This window comes from Mus caroli, chromosome 5 (assembly GCF_900094665.2).
Source record: "Mus caroli chromosome 5, CAROLI_EIJ_v1.1, whole genome shotgun sequence".
NCBI classification, from domain to species: domain Eukaryota; kingdom Metazoa; phylum Chordata; class Mammalia; order Rodentia; family Muridae; genus Mus; species Mus caroli.
Genome location: NC_034574.1, coordinates 103332833 through 103356622, shown reverse-complemented (window position 1 = coordinate 103356622; position 23790 = coordinate 103332833). Strand labels below are relative to the sequence as shown.

Below are 23790 nucleotides of genomic sequence, written 5' to 3'. Positions count from 1 at the left end.
CCCCCCCCCCCGCCCCGCTGTTTCAGTTTTTTGAGACAGGGTTTCTCTGTATAGCCCTGACTGTCCTGGAACTCAGTCTGTAGACCCAGGCTGGCCTTGAAGTCAGAAATCTGCCTCTGACTCCCAAGTGCACCACCACTGCCCTGCTTAAGAGCACATTTTTTTTATACCGTTTTCCAGCGGAAACCACACCTGTGCTTTCATGTCATGTGATTTTGTGGATTTGTTTGTGCAAATTGATTGAGCATGATCAGAAGGTCAGGCTCCCTGTATGTAGTGGTGGTGTGGTGGTGGATGGTGCACTCCCAGCATTCTGGAGGCAGAGACAGGTGGATCTGTGTGTGTGTGTGTTCAAGGCCAGCCTGGTCTACATAGCTGGTTCCAGAACAGCCAGGGCTACACAGAGGAACCCTGTCTTGGAAAACAAAAAACCAAAACAGGACAAAAAAAAAATTGGGTGTCCTGTTGTTTCAGCCCCAGTGCCACATTTATTCCATGGGTGTCTACTGTTTTTTAGAGCCTCTGTCTAGGGAAGTAGCCAGGGACAGATGTACCCCTACACATGAAGGGAGGTGCCACTTACTCACAGTGGAATCATAGCACGTAACAACTATGGCACTGGCACCTAGAGGATTCCTTATAGCGGCCATAGAGAGCTGTGCTGCCTAGACAGGGAAGGCACACAGCCGAGCAAGCGGAAGGTTTCTCACAATGGAGGTGCAGTCGGGTATATGGATGCAATGCCATCTACAGTGGGAGGAGAATTCCCAGAGGAGAAACAGCTGGATGGCCAATATGACCTACATGGAGTTGAAGGATGTACCTTACAATGGAGGTTGGTAGAGCTATATATACTATCTACTTAGGGAGGGAAGATAATTGCTTCTTACCTCTGTGCACTGTGAACTGTACTGGGGACAAAGATGAAAAGAAAAATTCCCCCAAATGCTGTGTGCTGTGGTGCTCATGAGTTACTTTTTCTAAGTGTTGTGGTTTTTTTCATTCTCTGGTCAGTACATGTGACTTATAATTCATACAATATGTCTATAAAACCACACTGTGTACAGTGCTGTGCTTAAACTGTTGTGACAGGACACAGTGATACACACTTCCTTAATCCCAGAGGCAGAGGCAGGTGGATCTCTCTGTTCCAGGGCAGCCAGGGCTATGTAGAGAGACTTTGTGTGTGTGTTGGGGGGTTGGGGAGGAGGAGCCCAAAAGAGCAAGAATAAAAGAGCAAAAGTCTGTTAGCCTAGCTGACAGCTACCAGTCTCCTGTGACGCTGAGAATGGCTGAGCAGTAAACTAGACCAGTGGGTTTATCACGAGTCTCTTGTTTGCAGGTACAGGTTCTTGGGACACAGCTTGGGAAGGCTGTGTTCACCCTGGCTATGTTCTGGGGTGGGTGATCCTTCTGTGAGCTGCTGGTAGGCTGGGTAGGGAGTGCCCCATATGGTTCAGGATCTGTATCCCCTGCCATGTCTGTGTTTGTAATAGCTGTGGGGACTGAGACCAGACAGACACCTAGGTGAGGAGAGAAGAGAGCTATGGCAGGTGGCATTTCCCATCTAGGAGCCTGTGATACCTCCTTGTGGCTGCTTCCTGGCCTGAGGTTCAGGGTGTGTACATGCTTCATCCCAGGTCTGAAGCCTGGAGCCTAACCTTTTCTTGTACGGGGCATTCGCAGGTGGTGTTGATCTAGCTGATCTAGCTGTGGGGGGTGAGGGAAAGACCAGTTCTTCTGAGGGGGATGAATGGACACAGCATGTGAAAACAAGACCATCTCAGGCCCTTTGGCATATATGAGTGCACAGTGCACCTTGGGCAGCCCGTTCAGTGCCAAGGCCTTGTCTGAGCAGACAGCTTCTTAGCCTGCCTCGCCTGGTACTGTGATGCAGACACCCCTTTCCCCAACTGTATAGTTTTTAGAAGGGTCTCATTTATCTCTTGGAAACCCCTTACCTGTGGTTATGGAAAGCTTTTCTTTTTAGCTTATTGGGCCTGCTAACCTCTTGGCTTGAGCTCTATACATCTGGATCCTTATGGCCACATCTGCCTCCCTTGAGTCCCCATATATACCTACTTCAAACCTGGACCTTGGCTTGCAACTGCTCTCTGTTTGGAAGGCTCTTTTCCCAACTGTCTGCTTGCTTAGGAAGGCCACAACAGGGCACAGTACTGCCTGTCCCAGCGGGGCTCTTTCTGCTCCTCTAACAGGCTGCCCCTTTCTGATTGTCTGCCCCTCAGGAGACAGCAGGTATCTGTGTTCTGTTCCTTCTCTCTTCACCACTGACCCACCACTGCCATCCATACCCCCCACCAGATTCAGATCTGCATGAACAGTGCTCTAGGAACAGGCCTAGTGTGACACCTGGAGGAGACTGAGCCAGCCGTGGTTGTCAAAGTGGGGCTCTGAGAGTGGTTTTTGGTCATCCTGGCCTTGAATTTGCTGTGTAGCTGATAACTTGTCCTGTCTCCCGAGTGCTGGGGTAAGAAACGTATATAATAGCAGATTTGGTGTGGTACTGGGGTCAAAGCCATCCTGGACATGTTAGTCAGATGTTCCACCGCTTGAGTTGCATTCCTAGCCCCTTGGTCGTTCTTGAATGAGTAGAATTTTGTTTTATTTCTTACACTTCTCCCCTCAATTCTTTTTTTTTTTTTCCTCCTCAAGACAGGGTTTCTTTGTGTAGCCCTGACTGTCCTGGAACTCACTCTGAAGACCAGGCTGGTCTTGAATTCAGAAATCCACCTGCCTCTGCCTCCCGAGTGCTGGGATTAAAGGCGTGTACCACCACTGCCCGGCCTCCCCTCAATTCTTGTTCTGCTTCAGTGAGAAAGCCATTTTCCCAAAGCTGCTCCCAGTTGCTCCTAGGCTGTAGTACTTTTGAGTTCTCGTTAGGTCCTCCAGCACTTGACTCTGGCCATCTTGCCTTTGTTTATAACTGTAAATTTACTCTGCTGTCAGTTTGTCATTTCATCTTGTATTTCCTAGCACTGCTAGAGCCATGGATTGATGGTGTTTCTCTGGTATCTTTCTTTCCCTTGTGGTGAGGACCCTTTAATTTTGGTTCTCATGTGCAACATCTCATAGGAACTTCTGGGCCTTGCTACTGAGCCTGGGCTTGTTCTTGGGATTCAGTAACATTTCAGTTGTGAGCTCTTGCAGGTGTCTGGAACCCCAGAGAGGGCTGTGTGAATAGGGGGCGTCTATTCCAGGTTTTGCTATGAGCTTTGTTGCTATATTCCTGGTGGGATTGGTCTAAGACTGTCTTGTTCTGCCAGCTCTACTGGATTGAGAATTTCTCTTTTTTCCTGTACACTATCTACTTTTTTATTAGACAAAATTCTCAGGTTCCTGAATCCAGCCTTATTTAACTGGTCATTGTGGTTGGTGGTGGGGCCTGGCTTTCAGTCAGGAAGCCTATTGGGAGGCAGCTTATGAGCAGAAGCTAAGACCTGGTATGCACAGAGTACATAGCAGTGCCCTGCTAAGACCGGGGCACCTCACCCAGGTTATAGTGTTCAGAGGTCTGGGAAGGGCCTAGTCCACTCAAGTCCCAGTGACCCCAAGCTGCTCACCTCCGTACCCCTCCATCCAGACTCCACAGTCATTGGACAACTAACTTCCTTGTTCTCTTCCATGAGCTGCCCGCTCCTGCCAAGATGATCCATGCTTGAATCCAGGCCCAGTGTTTGCCTACAGCTCTTCCACCTGCTGGGTCAGCTGCTGCTAGGTGGGTTAGAACCTCCACTCCCACACGTGCTTGGGTGTGGTTTTGGCTTCTAGCTCTGGTCGATGGTATGGGGATAGGAGGGATGTGATGGAGACTGTGTATAGGGTAGAGTAGGAAACCAGTCAGAACATTACGCTGGAACAGCAGGTACCTGGCTGGCTCTCATACCAGCCTGTTGGCCCCAGAGCTCTGCTTTGCAGCCATCCATGTGGAATTTTTGCCATGTTCCAGAGGTGTGTGTGCAGTGTCACCTGTGCCAGGAGCTACTTTCTCTGTAAGCAAAACGGAAGGCAGCCCTTGGCTACAGAGGCTAAGCCTAAGGGTATGTGAAGTAGATCTGCTTCACCCAGCAAAGAGGGCATACTGATTCTGACAGATTGGTAAAGCTCTAGAGGGCTTGAGGGAGGGTGATGCCACCTAGGCACACTCTTTGCCAGGAGCCTGTTCCTCAGCCCTCTGAACTGCAGATTAGAAAGGATCCGTTTGTTTCAGTTTGCAGGACTGGAAGTCCCTAAGTTTATAACCTGAGGTTTTGGCATCCCATTAGACTTCATCCAGCCTCTGGCTATAGGTCTGTCTCATAGCACATGAGCAGGCAGGCGAAAAAGGCACAGAATGGTGGGTCTCAGGTCTTCTTGAAGTGAACCAGCCAAAATACAGCTGGGAGAGGAGAGGGGGTGCTGGTGGCTTTTGGGGGAGGTTGGTCATTGTGTAGCAGCTTAGAAAGTGTCCATTTTAGATTGGCAAGCTAAGGAATGTATGGAGGCTGGGGCAGGGGGTCCCCGAAGTACCCAAGGTAGCTTCTTAAACCAGTGTGAGATGAGTGTTGTGGGGACTCAGGGATGCTCTAGTGCCATGTTCTGAGATGCTAAGAAAGGTATTAGTGCTCACCGCAGCATGAGCTTTTCTGTGTGGTTTCTGTTGAGAGTTTGATGGACAGGTGCCAGTTGTAGCATGTGTAGTGTATACAGGTGTGCACTGGGGTGACTCCTGCTAGATGCCTGGCATGTCATGGCCTGACAGCCCAGCTGATTCTTGCTTGAAGCAGCTGTCCCAGTGGTACCTGCATTTGCTGCTGTACCGGCCAGTCCCTCTGGCAAGTCCCTCTGGCTGTAAGGAGTAGGGGGGTGTGTTGGTTTCTGTGGCATAGCTGTTCCTCAGAGCAAACCCTAACCAGGTCAATGCTGCACTATCTTCAGGATACAGGTGGTTGGAGGATTTCATGTGTTTATCCTCTTGGTAGCCTCTAAAGAGGCTGCAGCGATGTTCTCATCCTGAAAAGGCACAGACAGAATAAGGCATTTTCAGAGTGTAGACTGCTGGTGAGTGACTGAGATTCAGGCATAGGTTCCTAGAGAGTGGCCTTTTGTTTCTGCTTTGTCCCATGTTGGTAGTAACCCTTGCCTTGGCATCTGACTGACCAGCTGACTTCCTGGCTTCCATGGCCAGCTTTTGCATTTTGGCTGTGGTCCTCACTCCTCCTGACAAATTCCTCATCTTCAAAAGGCCCAGGCTCTTCTCTTTAAAAGCTAGATTTCTCACAGGGATCCTTCTCATCTGCCCTGACCACATTGCCCCATCAGACCCTGGCTCTGGGGCTCCTGTTCCTATTGTATAGGGCTTTGGTTGCCTTTGACCAGGCTCTGTTTGTATGACCTGCCTGTCCCTCTTTCCATGTTGCCAGTACACTTAGAACTGGGACTGAACGGCCCGACCCAGTCAGGGAGGAGCACAGTGACTGCCCAGGAGCTTCTTTTCACTGGGGTGAGGTGGTGATATTTTTACTATCCCTAGCTTCCCCCTTCATCTGAGATAGGGATTGGTCAAGCAGAGTTGGGAATATTCTTGCTTCTCAAGGCTCCAATTCCAGGGAGTTTTCCTGTCACCCAGGAATAAAATCTACATCTTCTAGGGTTCTAGGAGCACCATGAGCCTTTCTCAGGGCTCTACACATTCCCCAGCAGTACAGCCACTGTCTCCTAGCTCCTAGGAAGAGGCCCTTTGCCCCCCAGCCTTGCCAGCCAGGAGTAGCCAGGAAGTCTGTGAACTGCTTGGGAAAACCTTCTTCCTGCTCTGGGCCTTAGTTCCTTATCTGCAGGGAGGGTAATGAGGCAGCATGTCTACATTCTCCCTGCCAGCCACTGGACACTAGGATGAAAGACCTGTGACAAACATGCTTAGGCCCCTCTGAGTCTGCCTTTCAGACTCAGTCTATCCCAGGTGGACAGACACTGCTGGACCACAACTTGCTGTGGGCTCCAGTGCAGAGAGGAGAGCAGGCCCTTTCCCCTTCTCGACCCATTTTAGTTCTCCTAGATCCTTGCATGTCCCCGGCTTGTGGCATCAGAAATATCCAGGCTGGCTTCAGCTGCCCCTGTACTACAGAAGAGGCTTTGGGGACACCCTGGATGACAGCTGACTAGCAGCTGTGCTGAAGCTTGGAGGGGCCTGGAGTGTGGCAGAAGTCAGACATGAGATGTGTCTTCCCAGGGCTTAGAGGAGAAAATGCTGTTGGCTTAGAGGAGAAGATGGCCCAAAAAAAAAAAAAAAAGCCGGGCGGNGGTGGCACATGCCTTTAATCCCAGCACTTGGGAGGCAGAGGCAGGTGGATGTCTGAGTTCGAGGCCAGCCTGGTCTACAAAGTGAGTTCCAGGACAGCCAGAGCTATACAGAGAAACCCTGTCTCGAAAAACCAAAAAAAAAAAAAAAAAAAAAGAAGAAGAAGAAGAAGATGGCTTGATGGCCTGCCTTGTCTCTGGCTAAAGAGGATAGGCTAGGAAAAGTGACTTAGGGGAGACTGCCCCTCAGGGGTATGGACCTCATAGGAGAGCACTGAGGGAGGGTCCAGTCTATCCTGACTAGGGCAGAGGGACTTGAAGGCCACCACTCCCAGGATGTCCTAGAGCTTGTATCAGCCATATGCAAGGGGTCTTCTGCCCTAGAGTCCCAAACCTTCTCCCCTTCTTTCCTGCCTTTGCCACAACGGTTGAAATTTGTTTCTGCTCTGGGACCACTTTGTTCCCACTCCTTTTAACTGTCCTCACTCAAATCTCCATAATTTCTTGTTTTTAGGGCCGTGGAAAATTCTGTGTCTAGAGTACACCGACTCTACATCCTCACAGAAAGTGGTCCCCAGCCGGCCTTGGCGTCAGACCTGAGAGCCCATAGGTCCCTTCTACAAGTGCTCTCCTTTCTAGCAAATTGCTAGCTACCTATAGGGCATCTTCCTCATTGACCTTGCTCAGTCCTCACAGCGCTCAGAGGGGAAAAAATGCCCCAATCAGAGAACAAGGCTGTAGTCTGTCTGAACGGACCATGGCCTTTCAGCAGATTGGAGCTGAAAGGAAGGAAATGTTAGATTGTGGATGCATTGATTGTGGAGACTGATTTCAAAACTACTGCCCAGGCCAGCATCGTGGACTTGAGCTTGTAAAGGGTCACACACAGTTGTTGGTAATAGCATGGTACGGATCCCAAGCACATAGCTCTCTAGGGTTGGTCTATTGCTATGTATTGCAATGCTAAATTCTAACGCCCGTCTAGGCCTAGGTGTAACTTACAAGCTTTTCTTATGCAAACGTTTTGTTCCTTTATTTAAAACTATTGGTTAATTGCGTGGGGTGGAGCACCCTCTGGAAGGCTGGGGTGGGGAGGGGAAGAGGAATGTGATGTGGAACTTTGGGAGCAGGACAATGACTGGAATGTAAATAAATAAAAAACAGGAAAAAAGTCTATTGGTTAAAGGTTAAATAAAATTAGCTACAGCCAATTACTGGAGGGATTAGAGGTAGGTAGGTTTGGATCAACCTGGATGGAGGAGGAGAACTGAGGAGGAAGGAAGCCACCACGAGGAGAGAACACACGGCCAGGAGAAACAGCAAGTATCTGGGATATACTGCTAGGGAGGTGGCCAGGCCAGCAGTTGGAAAGTAGATTAGGGGTTATTAAACACCCCCCACCCCCGCCCCAGTAATTGTCAAAGCCAAATAAAATAACGGTAGTCTGAGTCACTTTATTTGTAAGCTAGTTGGGGATAAGCTTAAACTGTATTTTTACTACAAGTGGCCTGCATGCTTCCACGTCTAGTTACAGCTCCTCCCTGAATAGTACTGCTAATGTCAGGGCTTCTTACCTTCTTGCACCTTGTTTAGATAGAGCAAGGTCTGCTTTATTTCCAGCTGACCCTCTGCCTAGGCAGAGTTGTGCCACTGGACTGAGATCCGAAGGGATGGTTCTTTCCTACAACTTTGGTGGGTGGAAGGCTCAAGATACTTTGCTCAGCAGTTGCGGGATGGGCTGGGGTCCACCTTGCTGCCTCTGGCCTCCCCTACTTTTCCTAGACTTCAACACTATAGCACTGGCTCTGGAGTAGCATGGTCTCTTTACCTCCCCATTTCATGTGGCAGTCCATACTACTTACTTGGCCTATACACTAAAGCCTGCTGGCGGCAGGGTAGTGGGTATGGAGGTGATATCCATGAACTTGGAGATTTCAGAGATGGTGCAATGGCCCAGAGCCTTCTGGAGCAGGTAAGAGGTCATGAGGGTCTGTAGAGATGTGACACAGGTTCTGTGAATGAATTCAGTAGCCATTAGGGAGGAGTGTGAGCTGAGGAGAGGGAGATCTGAGTAGGAGAGCTCTCTATTTGCAGCTGAAGAGGCAATTAGATGTCGTGATAGTTGGCACTGCCTACTTGCAGTCAGGACTGCAAGGATCTAGTGTAGTTCATGGGAGTCCTGCCTGCCACCCAGAGAACAAGCAAACAGGTAGGTTCAGCAGGAAGTGAAGTGTGAGGACTGCTGGGATTTTTCTGTAAACATACTTACTTTTGTTTCCTGTTCATTGTTTTATCTTTTTTTTTTTAAAGATTTATTTATTTATTATATGTAAGTACACTGTAGCTGTCCTCAGATACTCCAGAAGAGGGCATCTTATTACAGATGGTTGTGAGCCACCATGTGGTTGCTGGGATTTGTCTCACCAGCCCCCTGGTGTTTTGTCTTTATTGAGGGTCTAGGGTCCCCTGGCTGGAGTTATAGACAGCTTCGATCTGCCATGTGGGTGCTGGGAATTGAATCCGTTTTCTCTGGAAGAACAAACAGTGCTTTTAACCACTGAGTTATCTCTTCAACTCCTGTGTGTGAGTGCGTGTGTCTTTTTTCCCTCCTTTTATCCAAGATAGGGTTTTTCTGTGTAGTCCTAGCTGTCCTGGCTGGCCTCGGAGATCTGTCTGCCCCTGCCTCTCTGAGTGCTGGGATTAAAGGTGTGTGCCGCCACCACTACCCAGCTGGGGCTGCTGGAATTTAATTTTAAATAGTTGGTTTGGTGAGAAAGGTCCTTGAATGCTGAAGCAGTGGTTGCCTATCTATGTAAGGTTCCTGGGCTCCAGAATCAGCCTTCCGTGGTCAATATAGTGAGTTGGGAAGCTGGGAGCAAGGTTTCAAACAGACTGTTCCTGGGCTAGGCCTCTCTGCTTTTGTCTTGGGCTTGTTGGTCACAGGAGTAGGGGTGAGTATGTACCTTTCTGGCTAAAAGGAGTGGGGCTGAGCCTCGGAGGGCCATGATGCGGGTAAGCAGCTTGGATCCCAAAGGAGGAGCAAGTCTCATTGTGGTTGGTTTACTGCAGTGCAATTAGAAATTTTGTTGGTGTTGTATAGTAACACTTGGTGGGAACAGTCACATTAAGTCACCATCAGAAAATTGAACAGCGGAGAGGGATGGGCAGTAGTGGTACATGCAGATAGAAGCAGGCATATCTCTTGATTTTGAGGCCAGTTTGGTCTACATAGTGAGTTTCAGGACAACCAGAGCTACTCAGAGAAACACTGTTTCAAAACCAGAAAGGAAAAAGAGAAAATTGAATGGGCACTCAGCGTTGATATTCTTTCTGAGGAGGGAAACAGGCTTGAAGGCTGGCGTATGATTGTGAGGCTGTTGCCACAAGTGGGGCCTTGTGTCTGGGATTAAGTGTTGGTGGCTAACATTGATATATATGGTAGTCAGATCTGCTGTGCGCTCCAGCTTATAGCTACAGGTCCTGGCAGGATGGCCCTATGGGCTCCCAGGTTTTGGCTTCTGCTGGAAGTTCAGAGAGGAGCTGCATTCCCCAGAGTTTGGAGGAGGGTTTCCTAGCACAAGGCTCTAGGGGCACTGAGACCAAGCTGTCTTTTTGAGCCTTTAATGTTTATGTTGACTTTAAGGTATTCAGTACTGGTTTTATTTCCATCCAATGAGTATCTCACAGAATGCCTAAGGCTCTGGCTTGTGGCTGCACAACCTCTCAGAGCTTTAGTGTTTAACCAGTAGGGGGAGGTAGATTGTAGAACAGCTAAAGGCAGCCCTGTATTTTGTGTTATTTCCCTTTGATGATCTGAGTATAGCTCAGGCCAGTGAGGATCCCTTCCCTCACTGGTGCTCCAAAGTCAGGGCTTTTAGAGACAGGTTCTCCTGGGCAGTGTTGTGATCAGACAGACAGAATGACCCAAGGTAGGCCAGATGGTGCTCTTTTTGTTTTGTTTTTGTTTTTCTGAGATAGTGTTTCCTGGAACTCACTCTGTAAATCAGGCTGGTCTCAAACTCACAAAAAAATCCACCTGCCTCTGCCTCCTAGTGTTGGGATTAAAGGCGTGCGTTGCTAGGCTTAACTCTTACACTTTCTGTGCTCTCCTACTATGTCAGGTGATAATGAGTTTAAACCTGGAGTTTTAGAATTGAGGTTTGGTGACAGCCCTTCTAGTACCTCTTGAGTTATCTTTGTTCCTTCTGGCTAGGGTACATACATATTCATGAAGGAAAATTAGAAGGTCTCTTCTCTTAGGGAAGGGTCTGGCTGCTGTCACTCATCAGCCCTTCCCTAGGCTAAAGGGGATAGATGACCAATAAAACAATCCCATGTGTGAGATTAGACCATAGAGTTTACCAGCTGAATTGGAGGGGCCAGTGGAGTCTTGTCTTTTTAAAAAGAAAAGTACCAGCCAGGCAGTGGTGGCCCATTCCTTTGATCCCAGCACTTGGAAGTCAGAGGCAGGCAGATTTCTGAGTTCGAGGCCAGCTTGGTCTACAGAGTTCCAGGACAGCCAGAGCTACAGAGAGAAACTCTGTTTCGAAAAACCAAAAAAAAAAAAAAAAAAAGGCAAAGTGCCAAATAGATGCAGAGGGAGGATAGTCAATTTAAACCTGAGGCAGGGGCCCAGTTCTGCAACCACATGGCTGTCAGCATCCCTCTCTTGATATTTCTTTTCTTCTGCCTTCCTGGTTTTTGGGAAGTCAGGGCTTGCCTCCTGACTGGCGTCCTAGTCAGACTGTTATTGCTTAGTATCAGTTAAGTTAACCTCAGTTTGTTTACACTTTGGGTCTACTACACCCTAAAGAGAGCACCATGTCACCTATAACATCAAAGTCTGTAAATCTTTCCTTTTTTTTTGTACATCTTAGCCCTTAGCAGCAGGACAGTTTGACAGCCCAGGACCCTTGTGGGAAGGTGACTTCAGTGAGAGGACAATGAGGTCAGGACCTGCAAATACTTGTGTATACTGCCAGGAGGTCCTTATACTCAGGCCCAACCTGTCCAAGGCAGGGAGGCAAGCCAGGAGACTCAACTCTTCTATCTCTGGGAATAGGAGGCATGACTACATACAGAGGCATGACTACATACAGACTTTCTATTTTCTGGGAAGCTGTGTTTTTCTGTAGACCTCTTCACTGGCACTGCTTTTGGGCGAGTACATGTCAGTGTTTACCTCACCTCTGCACCACCATTTGGGATCAGTGCTGGTCGTTGCTGCAGAAGTGGGGGCCTCAGAGACAGGCCAGATGACCATCATGACCTTAAGAATCTGAGGATAATTGACAAGACACCTAGGAATAAAGTATGTCAGCTGGGATGAATTGTAGGGAATTGGGATCACGTCACCTGGGAGGGTAACTTCCTGTGGGGAGTTTGATGTTGCCAGGGGGCATTTCCTGGGTATCACCTGATGAGCCCCAGGCCAACATGTCACCTCAGAGAGGTATGCCAAAAGTGAATATCCTACAGTGCTGTATACTAGACCCTGGGAACTTAGGGACTTAGGGCGTCATACATCATCTACCCATACTCGTCCATTCTCCTTTAAACATGGCCTTTCCATGGTGTCCTAGGATGTTCCCACAGGTTGATGGGCATTTCCTTTTCCCTCTGCAGAAGGATATGGCTCTGAAGCCACATGAGCGGAAGGAGAAATGGGATCAACGCCTCGTGAAGAAGCCCCGAGAGTCAGAAAACTGTCCATCTGCAGAGCTGAGTGAGAACAGGCAGCCCCTGGAGGTGGGCAATCCAGGGCAGGATGCGGAGCCCTCTTGTGATGAAGGGACTAGGAAGGTCCCTTTGCAGCCCTCCAAACAGGTGAGCATTCTGTGCCCTTCCTTATTAAGACCTCTGCAGTTGTGGGATCTGCACCAGGACCAAACACAAACCTGGACCCCCACCCTTCGGCGTTTGGCCTGCCTGGCAATGCACTCCATCGTTGCTGGGCTTGGGGTATGGGGTAGACAGGAGCCAGGCTGGTCACAGAGGTTCGGGGACCTGTCTGCCCAGCTGGAAAGACCTGCCTGGCCAGTGCTATTGCTTCTCCCCAGGAGTACATGGGTATGTGCTGGCCAGGATGGGTGACAGTGCCAAGCTGATAGGCCGGCCCCGTTTCCCACTGCGTCCGTCAGGTTCCGCCGACTAGGTGTCTGGAGACATCTAGAGTGTCTCTGTAAATGGATGTGGGGACCATGCTCCTGCTAAGAAAGGGGAATGTTCAGCCAAAGGCTTCAGGTTGGTGGTCCAGGAGTGAGAGGAGAAACCAAGGAAAAGGATGGCCCCCTGGAGGAGCGTTCCTACCCAGATGAGGTCTGTCAGAGCAGGTGGTAGCTGGGCTGGGCTGCCTGAGCATGGGTCTGTCCTGGGTCATGGCTCAGTGCTGCAGCTGCATTCTTCTGGGGACCCTCGCTTCTGTGCCCTCTTCACAGAAAGGGGTTTTCTCAGCAGTTAAGCCTCTGCTCTGAGCTCCTTTGGGAATTGGGCTCTGGAGAGGGAATAGCATGTCTTGGGCCTGGGCAGGATGGGGGGTCCACTGGCGCACCTGCCCAGGTGGACACATACTCTTTCTTCCATGCAGGTGTGCTCCCCAGAAGGGGGGCCGCTCCCAGCCAGCCCCTGGCACCAGAACGGCCCGGCCCAGCACCAGCAGCAGCAACAGCCCAGCCAGTCCAGCCAGCCCCAGGGGCCCCTCCCAGCCCCAGGGCAGCCCTGCCAGCCCCAGCGGCCGCCCCCGGGTCAGCGTGCTTGGCCCCATCGATCACTTCTAGGCTTGAGACAGCCCTGCCAGCCCCGGCGCCCACTTCTGGGCCCTGGTCAGCACCATCGTCCCCAGCTTCTGCTTCCGGCCCCAGATCAGCTCAGCCAGCCCCAGCGCTCACGCCTGGCTCAGCCCCGCACGCCTCTCTTGGCGCTTCCAGGCTCCAGGCAGCGCCTGCGGTCCATCCAGACTCCATGGCATCGCTACCGCCCACTCCGGTCCCTGTTGACCTCGTGTCACCTCTGCCGGTCTCTACTGACCGTTTGGCACCGTTGCCAACCTTTGCGGTCATGGACCACACTGTGTCCTTGTGACCAGCCCTGTAGGGCTACCACAGGACAGCACTGCCAGCCCCCACAGTCTCTGCTAGTCCGGTGTCATCAGTGCCCTCGGACTCTCACCTCGCAACCACGCCGTCGTCCCACCAGCTGCCTTTCAGGCCAGTGCTGTTGCCCCCAGCGGGCACTCTTGGCCTCACGTCAGCAGAACCAGCCCCATAGATCCTTCCTGGGCCAGCCTAGCTGCTCTCAACAGTCATCAGTGGGCCCCAAGCAGCCTCACCAGTTAGTTGAAGGCCCAGAACAAACTAGCCCTCCCAAGCCTGCCCTGCTGAGCTCTAGACAGTCACGACAGCAGAAGTGCCCTCGTCTTAGCCCAGAGCAATCCCACATACCCAAACAGCCCCTCATGGGCCCAAAGAAACGCCTGCGGTCACTTCTGGGTCCAGACCAGCCTCGAAAACCCCAACCGTTACTTCCTCTTCCTGATCGCCCTTCACTTCTGGGACAGCCAGGCCTGGCCCCCCAGCCTCTTCTGAGGCCCCTTTGTCAGCTGAGACGGCAGTCCCTGCTGGGACTGGTGCCAGCTCGTCATCCCCGGCCTTCAATATTGGGCCATCCCTTCAGGCCCATGAGGTCACAGTGGACTCGACACTCTGCCCCAGGGGTGGCCCGCCAAGCCCCATCTGTGAGTCCTGGAGCCTGAGGCTTGTGTAGATAACTTCCTGGGTGAATTTGTTAAGCTACAGTTGGACCACACTAGTGAGAACCGGCTCTCTTTAAGCCTAAGATGGTTTCCCAGACTGCCCCAAGGCTGTTTCCTGACTACTTTGGCTGATTGGGCCCATCTCATCAGAAGGAGAGATGAACTCCATGTCATCCCACTGTCCCCTCCATGGGTATCAGGCCTCTTGGTGTTACTGTGCTCCTCACATGCGCTGCTTTGTGATGGACAGCTCCTGGGAGAGGTTACACAGCCACCCTAAGGACTTGGAGCTGTTGGGATCCCTCAGCATCTTTNNGTGNCTCTATTGCCAACTCTGTCTTTGCATCTCTGAGTTTCTCACGCATGTGTGCAGGTGTGAATGGTGTGTATATGTATGCCTGTATGTGGTGGACATGTGTGATGAAGTGCCAGCCTAGGCCTCACTCTCCCATCTCCCCCTCACTGCCTCTTCCCACCAATGTAGTATTCCCTGCCCTGAGCACAGTGGCTTAGGTGACTCGGCCACACTGTGGATTTGGTTGGCCAGGTTTCAGGTCACAGCTTTCTTGGCTGTGGGATGATGCTAGTGTCTACTTGAAGATTCTCCAGCCACATGAGAGATGTGACGGGGTGGTGACTCAGTGGCTGCTTCCCCACCTCTCAGGGCTCTTCTTCCACCCCAGAGGCAGGGTAGGGCAACTGGAAGCCCCTATCTGGACTCTTTATTCCCATTATAACAGTGTTCAGCCCTGATTTTGACACCTGTTACTACAGAGACATCTTTGGGCCTGCACCTGTCCCACAGCCCACACTACCTGTGATCAGGGGTTGTTTACCCCCGCCCCAGCCCCATCTCAGGGCAGCCCCGCACTGGAGTCCAAGTGGCTAAACTGAGCCCCTGAAGGGAAAGTGAGCAGAGCAGAGGACACTACTAGACTTGGAACTTCAGTGCTGGCTACCTGGGGTTCTATGGGCTGAGCGGGCCAGGGCCCCATTCTTACCTGGTACCTGCTTACCCTGACTGTTTACCCCCCTTTCTGTTGTTCAACTACAGCCTCTGAACTGAGAATTTGGGACTTATTTTTCTGATTGTAAAAATAAAAAGTGCCATGCCATTTTTATAACATTACTAGTGTTTTATTATTATTTAAATAGATAATCTGTGCCCCATGATTTATTCCATTGAGTGGTTTTATGTATCTAGATTTGACTTTGCATTTACTAAGTGCTAGATAGAGGGTCCTGTGGGTCTGGGAAGGCACTGGCCTGGCCGTGACCCAGGCATAGGTAGGCAATAGAGGATTGAGGTGGATGTTGAATTAGGTAGAGCTCTTGAGGGCAGGATTCATGTCCCTCTGAACCAGACCTACCCATGTCAGTGTATTGAGAAGGGTTGGTTGCATGGGGTGGTCCAAGGATCCTAGGGCCTGAGTTAAATTGCCCTGGACCTACAAGGGCTAGGGAAATCCTACATCTACATAGGTCCTTCTGTCCTGCCTGGGTCCAAAAAGTCCTTTTAGCATCCTCTGCTGCCCTCTTAGCCTAGTCCAGGGTTGAAAGACCGGTCAGTTGTTAGCATAGAAGGTTGAGGTTGCCATGACCAGCTGAGTTTCTGTGACTGGGAACTGGGGCTTGGCATCATGGGCATTTGATAAGGAAGACTACTTGAACTCAGTGGGCCAGAGGGTACAATAGCTTAGCAGGTAGAGGTGCTTGTACACTGGTCCCATCCCCAGATGCCACAAGGTGGCAGGAGAGAACAGATTGCTGAGAGCTGCTCTCAGACCTTCATGGCAGACACTGACTTGCATTCAAATATATGCATTTACACCATTAAAGACTGCATATGCCCAGCACGGGGAGGGCAGCATCACCAGGGTCCCGATGGCAGGGTCACACACATGGGCCACGTTCTGGAACCTGTCTTGGGGAACTGCTGTTGTGGTCTATGTAATTCTGAATAGCTGGAGATCCAGGCTCCTCTGGATCTGTCAGATTCTAATGTTGCTAACTCAGCTGTCTGACCAAAGGCTATGTGGGCCTGCTAGGATGTGCAGCTGGGTATATGGGCCCTGAGGTGAGGTTGCCTGGAGCGGCCCTGGAGGGAAGCTTGGGTCCTGACTGCTGTAGGGGGCAGTAGGCTCATCCTAGTTGAGGTGACGTGAGTGGGATCTAGAAGACCCTTTCGAAATGGACCTTGGGAGCAGTGCCATCATCTGATTGGCCATTATCATCTTACTGTTGCTAGGGCCTCTGCACCAGGTTCGGTGTAGCTTTCCTTAGCTGTGAATGAGGTAGCATAACCAAGGAGAAGGAAGCCTGAAGACGCCAATGGGGTTCCCACTGAGTGTAACAGGAAGATGAGCCCCGTGAGTAGTTGTAAGTCTCCTGGGAGTCTAGGTAGCCCCTTTGTAGGGCCTGGAAGTAGAATGATCCTTGGGTTTTACCATGGCTGAGTCAGAATGTGAATTGGGGCAGCCTAGGAGGGAAGAATGCAAGCACAAGCTGCCTTGAACATCACCTCCCCAAGACATTTGCATGAGCCTGCAAGTGCATGCGTGTATGTTTTACCTGACTCACCACCCTGCCTTGCAAGGCTGCAAAGGTTTGTCTAGCTAGGCAGAGGCTAGTCCATCCTGCTCTTCATGTTAGAAACACAGCCTGTGAAATGAAGTTACCAGTCTTCTCAACCTGCTCACCAGGTTTCATCCAGAAACTAGTCCCAGCAAATTCCAGCTGATAACCCTGCAGGGGCCACAAACTAGCAATCTTAGAAGAAGGGCATATGGCAGAGGGAGCAACCAAACCTTGGCAAAGGAAGTGAGGTCGGACCAGAAACAGAAGAATAATGTCTCAGGGTCTTGGAGCAGCATGTCTTGGTGAAAGGAGGTGTCTGCCCCTGCCCCTGGGAATAGCCAGTGGCATGGCCTGACCTGGGATCTCTACCTGCCTGTCAACCCTCCCAGATGGGCTCAGATTCCCAGTGCACAAGTGGCAAAGTGGCCCTCGGCTTGAAGCGGAAGTGACAAGTGGATGCCCCCACTGTTGTCACTAGATGAAAAACGAGTCCACAGGAGCTAGTTTTTCAGCCCCACTACAGGATCTCCTGGGCAGTTTCTAGAGAACTAGGTATAGATAGGTTTGAGTAGGGCCTGGACTCAGCAGCACTCTTGGTGGGCCACAAGGATTCGAAATGTATTATATAGTAAGCCACATCAAAAGCAGACCATCAGAGTGAGGAGTTTTGTTTTTCAAGGCAGCTTTTCTTCCTTGTAAGCATGGCTGTCCTGAAATTTTTTTCTGTAGAAGAGGCTGGCCTTATACTCAGAGTTCTGCCTTCCTCTGCCTCCCAAATGCTGGGATTTATAATTGATAGCATTTAAATTTGCTTACTTGGGGTGGAGAGATGGTTCATTGGTTAAGAGCACTGACTGCTCTTCCAGAGGTACTGAGTTCAGTTCCCAGCAACCACATGGCGGCTCACAACCATCTGCAATGGGGTCTGATGCTTCCCGTGTGTCTGAAGACAGCAATGGTGTACTCATATATAAAATAAATAAGTAAATCTTTTTAAAAGAAAAGAAATTTAAGTTTGCTTACGTAAAGTGTTATCATTTTAAGATGTAATTATGAAAGTAATCAGTAATGGATTACTGGTGCGCACCTGTGATCCTAGCATTGGGAGACTGAGGAAGAATCATGAGTTTGAGATCAGCCTTAATATTAGACCTTGTCTTTAAAAATATCACTGAGATGTATTTGTGTGTTTGTGTAGATCTGTGCTTCTACACAGTGTTAGAAAGCTAGCCCAGGGCCTGAGGATACAGGAGACATGTATTGGGTGTGGGAGCTAGCAGAGTCAGACACTTACAACGTCTCAGATAACCCAGTGATAGCAGCTGTGGGGAAAGACTTCCTGGTTAATCTATGAGGCCTATGCTTCCAGTCATTGAAAGTCGTGAGGAGAGGAGTTCAAGGCAGGAGCCTGGAGGTGGGAGCCATGGGAGAAGGCTGCATGTTGGCTTGCTTCCTTGTTGATGCTCGGCAAGCTTTCCTACACAGCACAGGGCTGAATGTGAGTGACAGGCCCACAGGGTACTGGGAATGGTCGGCCACACAGTCAAAGCTGATCTATCCTTTTCTTCAGTTGAGAGCTCTTCCCAGGTGATTCTAGGTTGTGCCAAAACTGACGATAGAACGCAACTTGGACAAGTAATAAGCCGAGAAATCCCTTGCTAAATTAACCAAGAAAAACAACACACGCTGCCATTTCTTAGGTGCCATAGACATGAAATAGATGATCAGGAATGGGTTTAATTCCAAGTCAACAACTGAGTGATACAGATAAATTCCTCAAGAAATGTAGTCACAAAACTGATACAAATCTGGGTGTTGATAGCAAATACCTATGACCTCAGCAGCTGGGGGGCTGAGGCAGGGGTATGGCAGATTGTTGTTTATAGTGGTACCCTGTACCACTGCTGACTGGCCAACACAGGCAATAGTGATGCCCTTGGCCTCTCCACAGACTCTGACTAGCCTGTAGGTAGGTAAGCAGTGGGGTTTCCCTGTAAGTATGGTCTGTGTGACAGGGTCTTTAGAGCGAGTATTCCCTCTACCCCAGCTTCCTGTATGTTGTATGCAATCCCTCAGGACCTGACTTTCCTTGGGCTAACTCATCTTTGTGGGTTTTGTTGTTTTTTTTTTTTTTTTCTAGCTGTCCTTATGTGTTGACCCCTTTGCCCACCTTTCCCCAACCAGGCCCATATATCCTTACTGACCAGGAGCTCTTCTGCGCCTGTCTCGCTACAATTGCCTGCCATGGTTTGCTTAGGTTTTTCTGAGCAGTTGGGGGCAAGGTCGATCCCACTGAGGAGGTGTGAGCTTGTCTCACAGAAAGCCAGTTCTGTTCCTTTCCTAGTCTGTGAAACTAGCTCACAACAGCCCACCTTCAAGGTTATCAAGAGGACTGGTGAGTTTGACTTGCTTTGTCTTTCTTTAGCTGGCATCTGGCAGTGTCTGCTGATGACTGTGATCAGAAGTTTCTGCCGCCTCAGGCACTGGGAAGTGGACCTGTTCCTGAAAGCCAGCTCTGCAATGGCTGCATGCCTGTTCACCTTTGCCAGGCTACTTTCTCAGCAGGGCCTAAGACCTGTGGCTCTCCCATTGTTCAGTGAGCTAGAAATGGCTCCCTTCCTGGGGATTGGATGATCCTTTTATACTCCAGTACTGTCTGTGTGTGTGTACATGTGTATTATAGTAGGAAGTTGTTTTTTTAATATTTTTTATTTTTGGCAATGCGTGCATGCATACAAGGTATCACATTCCCTACACAGCCTTTTCTAGCTCGGCAGCTTCCCCTTTCTAGGCCTCTGTTTCTATCCCTATAAAGAAAGAATGTTCCTAATATCACATATACCTTAAGGGTGTAGAAATGAGAGGTAAAGAGTAAGTCAGCAGGGTGTGTTGACAGTACCCTGTAATTCATCCTTACCTACATAGTAAGTTCAAGGCCACCTTTGGCTGCTTGAGACCTGTCATCAAAAAACATAAAAAGACAAACTGAATTGTGATGGTTACCATTCTCACTATGATTTTGGTGGTTTCTTCTTCTCATACCACTTGGCTGGTTTGAGGCCCAGACCCTGGAGGCTCATCTTGTCCTCGTCTGCAAACCCAGTCCCCTTCCTTAGCACTGCTGTGGCCAAACCAGACCGTTTCAAGTGTCATAGCATTGTGGAAAAGTACCTTGGGGTTGGGGTAAGGAGGTGCATTCAGGACCCAGAGGGCAGGCTGGGAGGAGGCTGCTGAAGTTCCACTGGGCCCCCACAGCTCCATGCAGATCCCCATGGAAGTGAAATGGGACCAGGCTGTGGTTTAGATCTGGGACATCCCTCAAGGCCCATGTTCTAAGGCTCAGCCTTTGGCACTGCTGGGACACAGTTGAACCCTAGAAAGTGGGGCTTAGTAAGAGGGAGTCAGATCATTGGACACATGCTCCTGCAGGGCATCGTAGCTCTCCAGACCCCTGCTAGTCTCTGTCTCTTGTTAACTCCTCATGCCTTTGCCGGGACGTGTTGCCTCACCACAGAACTTACCCGTCTGCATCCTAGAAGGATGTAGAGAAGCCTGAAGATGGCCTGCGCTCAGTTCACAATCATCCCAAACACTGCCCGAGCTTCCCTTCCATTGGGCCTACTGTGCCAGGCAGAGGTGAAGACTCCCTGCTACCAAGCTCTCACGCTGTGAGTTAGGGAGAGAAATCAGCCAGCAGCCTGTTAACTAGTAAGCTTTACATATGGTGACAGAATACTTGAGGTGAACAGCATGTGGGAAAGATAAACTTGGGCTCATGGTTTCAGATCCTCAGTCTGGTCTCTTACCTGTGACTCCTAGGGTTTCCACTGTGTCCCAGCAGTTCCAGAGGCTGGCAAGTGTCCTTTATAGCACATGGGCCTTGAGGGATTAAACCCCACCATGGCCCTGTTTTACTTTCACAGGGATCGGCAGGGAGCTATAGCAACCCAATGAGTCTTTTAAACCACCCGCCAACACACAGAAATGGTATAGTTCTAGAAATAGCAGACAGGGCTTTTGGTAACCCAACTGAGCCCAGAGGAGACGAATATGAAACTTTGCTGACATAAGGGGCTCACTGAAAGGGAATTTCCCAGTTGGAGCCCTAATGCTAATTACAACCATGAGAGTGCTTCTCCTTTCTGGGCTGTGTCTGACATAGCAGAACTTCAGTGCCAGACTGTATAGTGGGCACCCATACGACCAGTGTGAACTCCAGCTTGGTTCCAGGCCCATTTTTCTCCATCCAGGTGTTACTCGGTGGGAAAGCTAGGGATCTCCTAGCACCTTCACCAGGAGGCATGATCTGCCTTGCATGCCTAACAAACACATTTCCATGAATACTCTCTTCCCTTGGTGTCTGTGACCCTTCTCTGGGCTGTCCATCATCCCTGTCTCGGCAGACGCAAAGACATATCTTTTTTAAGACAGATATGGTTCGTGCTTTCTTTCCCCATCTGGGCTCATGTTGTGAGTAAATGATCAGCCAAAGCACAGGTGCGTGGAACTGTGCCTGTAACTGCAACAAAGTGAGGAGCAATAGCAAACCACTTGGAAATTCAACTTGGGACCTCTAGAAAAGAAATGTATGCCCTTAACCACTGAGCCATGGTGCTAATGGGGGAAGAAGCAAATGGAGTGTCTTTGCCAGGCAGATCTGGGGTGCTTGCTTACATGAGTGCTCAGTTCTGAAGGGAGAGGTCTATATGGAGTGCCAGGTCTAGAGCCACAGCCAGGTACCTGTGGAGGGGAAGTGTGGGGTGTAATCAGCAATGCTCAGTGAGTACTGCTGGCCAGGGGTAGGGGACCATCTGGCTTGGAGTCAGCAGAACAGAAATGGTGAGTTTCCCTGCTTTGCTGGCTGAGGTCTTTTGCTGTGCCAGCACCTGTTCTAGGGTCTCAGAAGACATGGGAAGTCAGGACTCAGACCTGACAATGAGTAAGGGTTATGGCTGGGGAAAAGAGAGTATCAGAGATAGTCACAGCTCAGCCTCATTCAGCATGGTCTTGCTCTGCTGAAGTCTGGTTGCAGCACTGTGAGATCCAGTGAGTCAGACTTACTGCCTGGCACAGCTCACTCCAGGAGGGTATCGGTTACTTGGGTAACTTGGGTCAGACCCAAGCTTAGACTCAAGATGTCTATCCCTGGGTAGCCTTCAGAGTCCTTCTGATGACCATGGGTCAGTAGGAGCAGGGGTCAGTCCCCTAAAAAGAATAGGCACACCAGGCGTGATGGTGCACGCCTTTAATCCCAGCACTCGGGAGGCAGAGGCAGGTGGATTTCTGAGTTCCAGGCCAGCCTGGTCTACAAAGTGAGTTCCAGGACAGCCAGGACTATACTGAAAAACCCTGTCTCAAAAAACCAAAAAAAAAAAAAGAATAGGCATAGAGTGACTGCTGAAGGGCCAGAGCATGGGCGCAACATCTATAGAGAATGCACTGTGTGTACAGGACACACCATGTACATATGGTATAATGTGCATATGGGGTGCACTGTACACATAGGATGTATTATGCACATAGAATGCCATGTATTCAAGATGTACTTATGACATACATGGAATACCATACATGCTTACATGCTTGGCATGGTGTGTTCATTTGGCATGCTGCCCATACACGATACACAGTATATGTAGGATGACATGCTGTGCATACAGGATACATTGTATATATAGGATAGCATGTTGTGCATACAGGATACACTGTATATATAGGTTGACATGCTGCAAGTGTATCTCCCACTGGCTCTTCACATGGAACAATGAGGAGCCGACCATGCTTCCACCTCTCTGGCCTATCCTGGGTCTGATGCCTGAGGGAGCTGCTGCCCCTTGCAGGGATTTTCCAGGGATTATAGCAGAAAGTAGCCAGGCAGCCATACTCCTCATCCTCCGTCCAGGAAGTGAACTGCCTTATCCTTGTCTCCCTCTTTCAAGTGTTGAAGTTAGGTGGACTGTAGGAAGCCACAAGTAAAGCATTCCTCTGGGTATGAAACAGTTGAGGTGGTGTGTCTGTCTCCCTATGACTACTCCAGCATGATGGGACTCATCAGACTCCTGCATACCACCCAGGCTATGTCCTGTACTTAACCAGGGTTGCTATTCCTACGGTCTTGTTTGTGTTTTCAGCCTGAATAATGGGATTCCAGGGTCCAGTGGGCCTTTGTGTGTCCCCTTGAAGTGTTCTAGAGCATGAAGGTATCTGGGGAGCAGGTGAGGTGCGTATACTAGATAGTACGCATTTCATGGACAACTTTCTAACTTCTACAAGTGAAAAGGGATACTTCTGGGCCCTTCATCATCTGCTCAGCAACGGATGGCTCAGGGCCCAACCCTTGGACAGGCTAGCTCTGTACCCAAAACCTCAGTGTATCTAAGTACTAGAGTAAACCACATGCTTCCTACCTGGGACAGCAGTTCACTTAGCCCCCAGCCCTGGAAGCAGTGACTTCCACGTGCAGCCTGGTGTTGAGTAGGGGGAAGGAGGCAATTGCTAGAGTCACTGTTGATGGCTGCTGGAGCCCTTTCTCAGCCTGCTAGTCTGGTTGCCCTGGTTAGCGGAACTCTGGAAATTGGCAGGCATTTCTGGGGGGGTTACCAGAAATAAAGCCTGTTTACCACACAACACTGCCCTTGCTTTGGTCCTGCTCATTGGAGTGAGTTAGGACTCTTTTCACTCTGCCCTCCTGTCTGCCCGAGCAGTGTCAGCTGAAGCCCTGTGTGTATTTCAGCCTTTGGCAGGCACTGGTGCCAAGGAGTGGACTCCCCCACTTAAGGACCCACTGATCACATGTGTGGTACCTCAGTTTCTCTGCCTGACTAGTCGGTGACGTGCACACGAGTAACACTGAACAGGTTTGGGTTCAAGTTTCTGTCAGCTTATCGTAGTTTCTATGTCCCATGGCCTACCCAGAAAGAATTACACCAGGAAGGAGGGAGTGTTTCATATGCTGGCAGAGGCTGCTGGATGGTGGGGAAGCAGCCTGGCTCACCAGCCTACTCCATCCAAACTTCTGGACCTTGGGACATGCCAGGCTGCAAGATCAGTGCATTGTAATCTAGCTTGGGAACCCAGCAGGACAATATTGGCCTTTCTTTGAGCTCTTGTGAGCTCTCTCTGTCTGGAGAGACTAATGTTTCACTTCCTGGAACTCTCCTGCCCCCTTG

General features: G+C 50.1%; 1 protein-coding gene across 6 annotated transcripts in view; it reads left to right on the top strand.

Annotated features, from left to right (window-relative positions):
* Fbrsl1 (fibrosin like 1) overlaps window positions 1-23790 on the top strand; it is a 90032-nt gene that overhangs the window by 3596 nt on the left and 62646 nt on the right. For 5 of the 6 annotated variants that reach the window (XM_021162180.1, XM_021162185.2, XM_021162181.2 and 2 more), the window contains exon 2: window positions 11920-12120. In XM_021162180.1, the coding sequence (XP_021017839.1) occupies window positions 11920-12120 (201 nt within the window). Of the gene's footprint in view, window positions 1-11919; window positions 12121-12880; window positions 15174-23790 lie in introns of those variants that run through there. The other variant, XM_021162186.1, reaches the window with a different exon arrangement.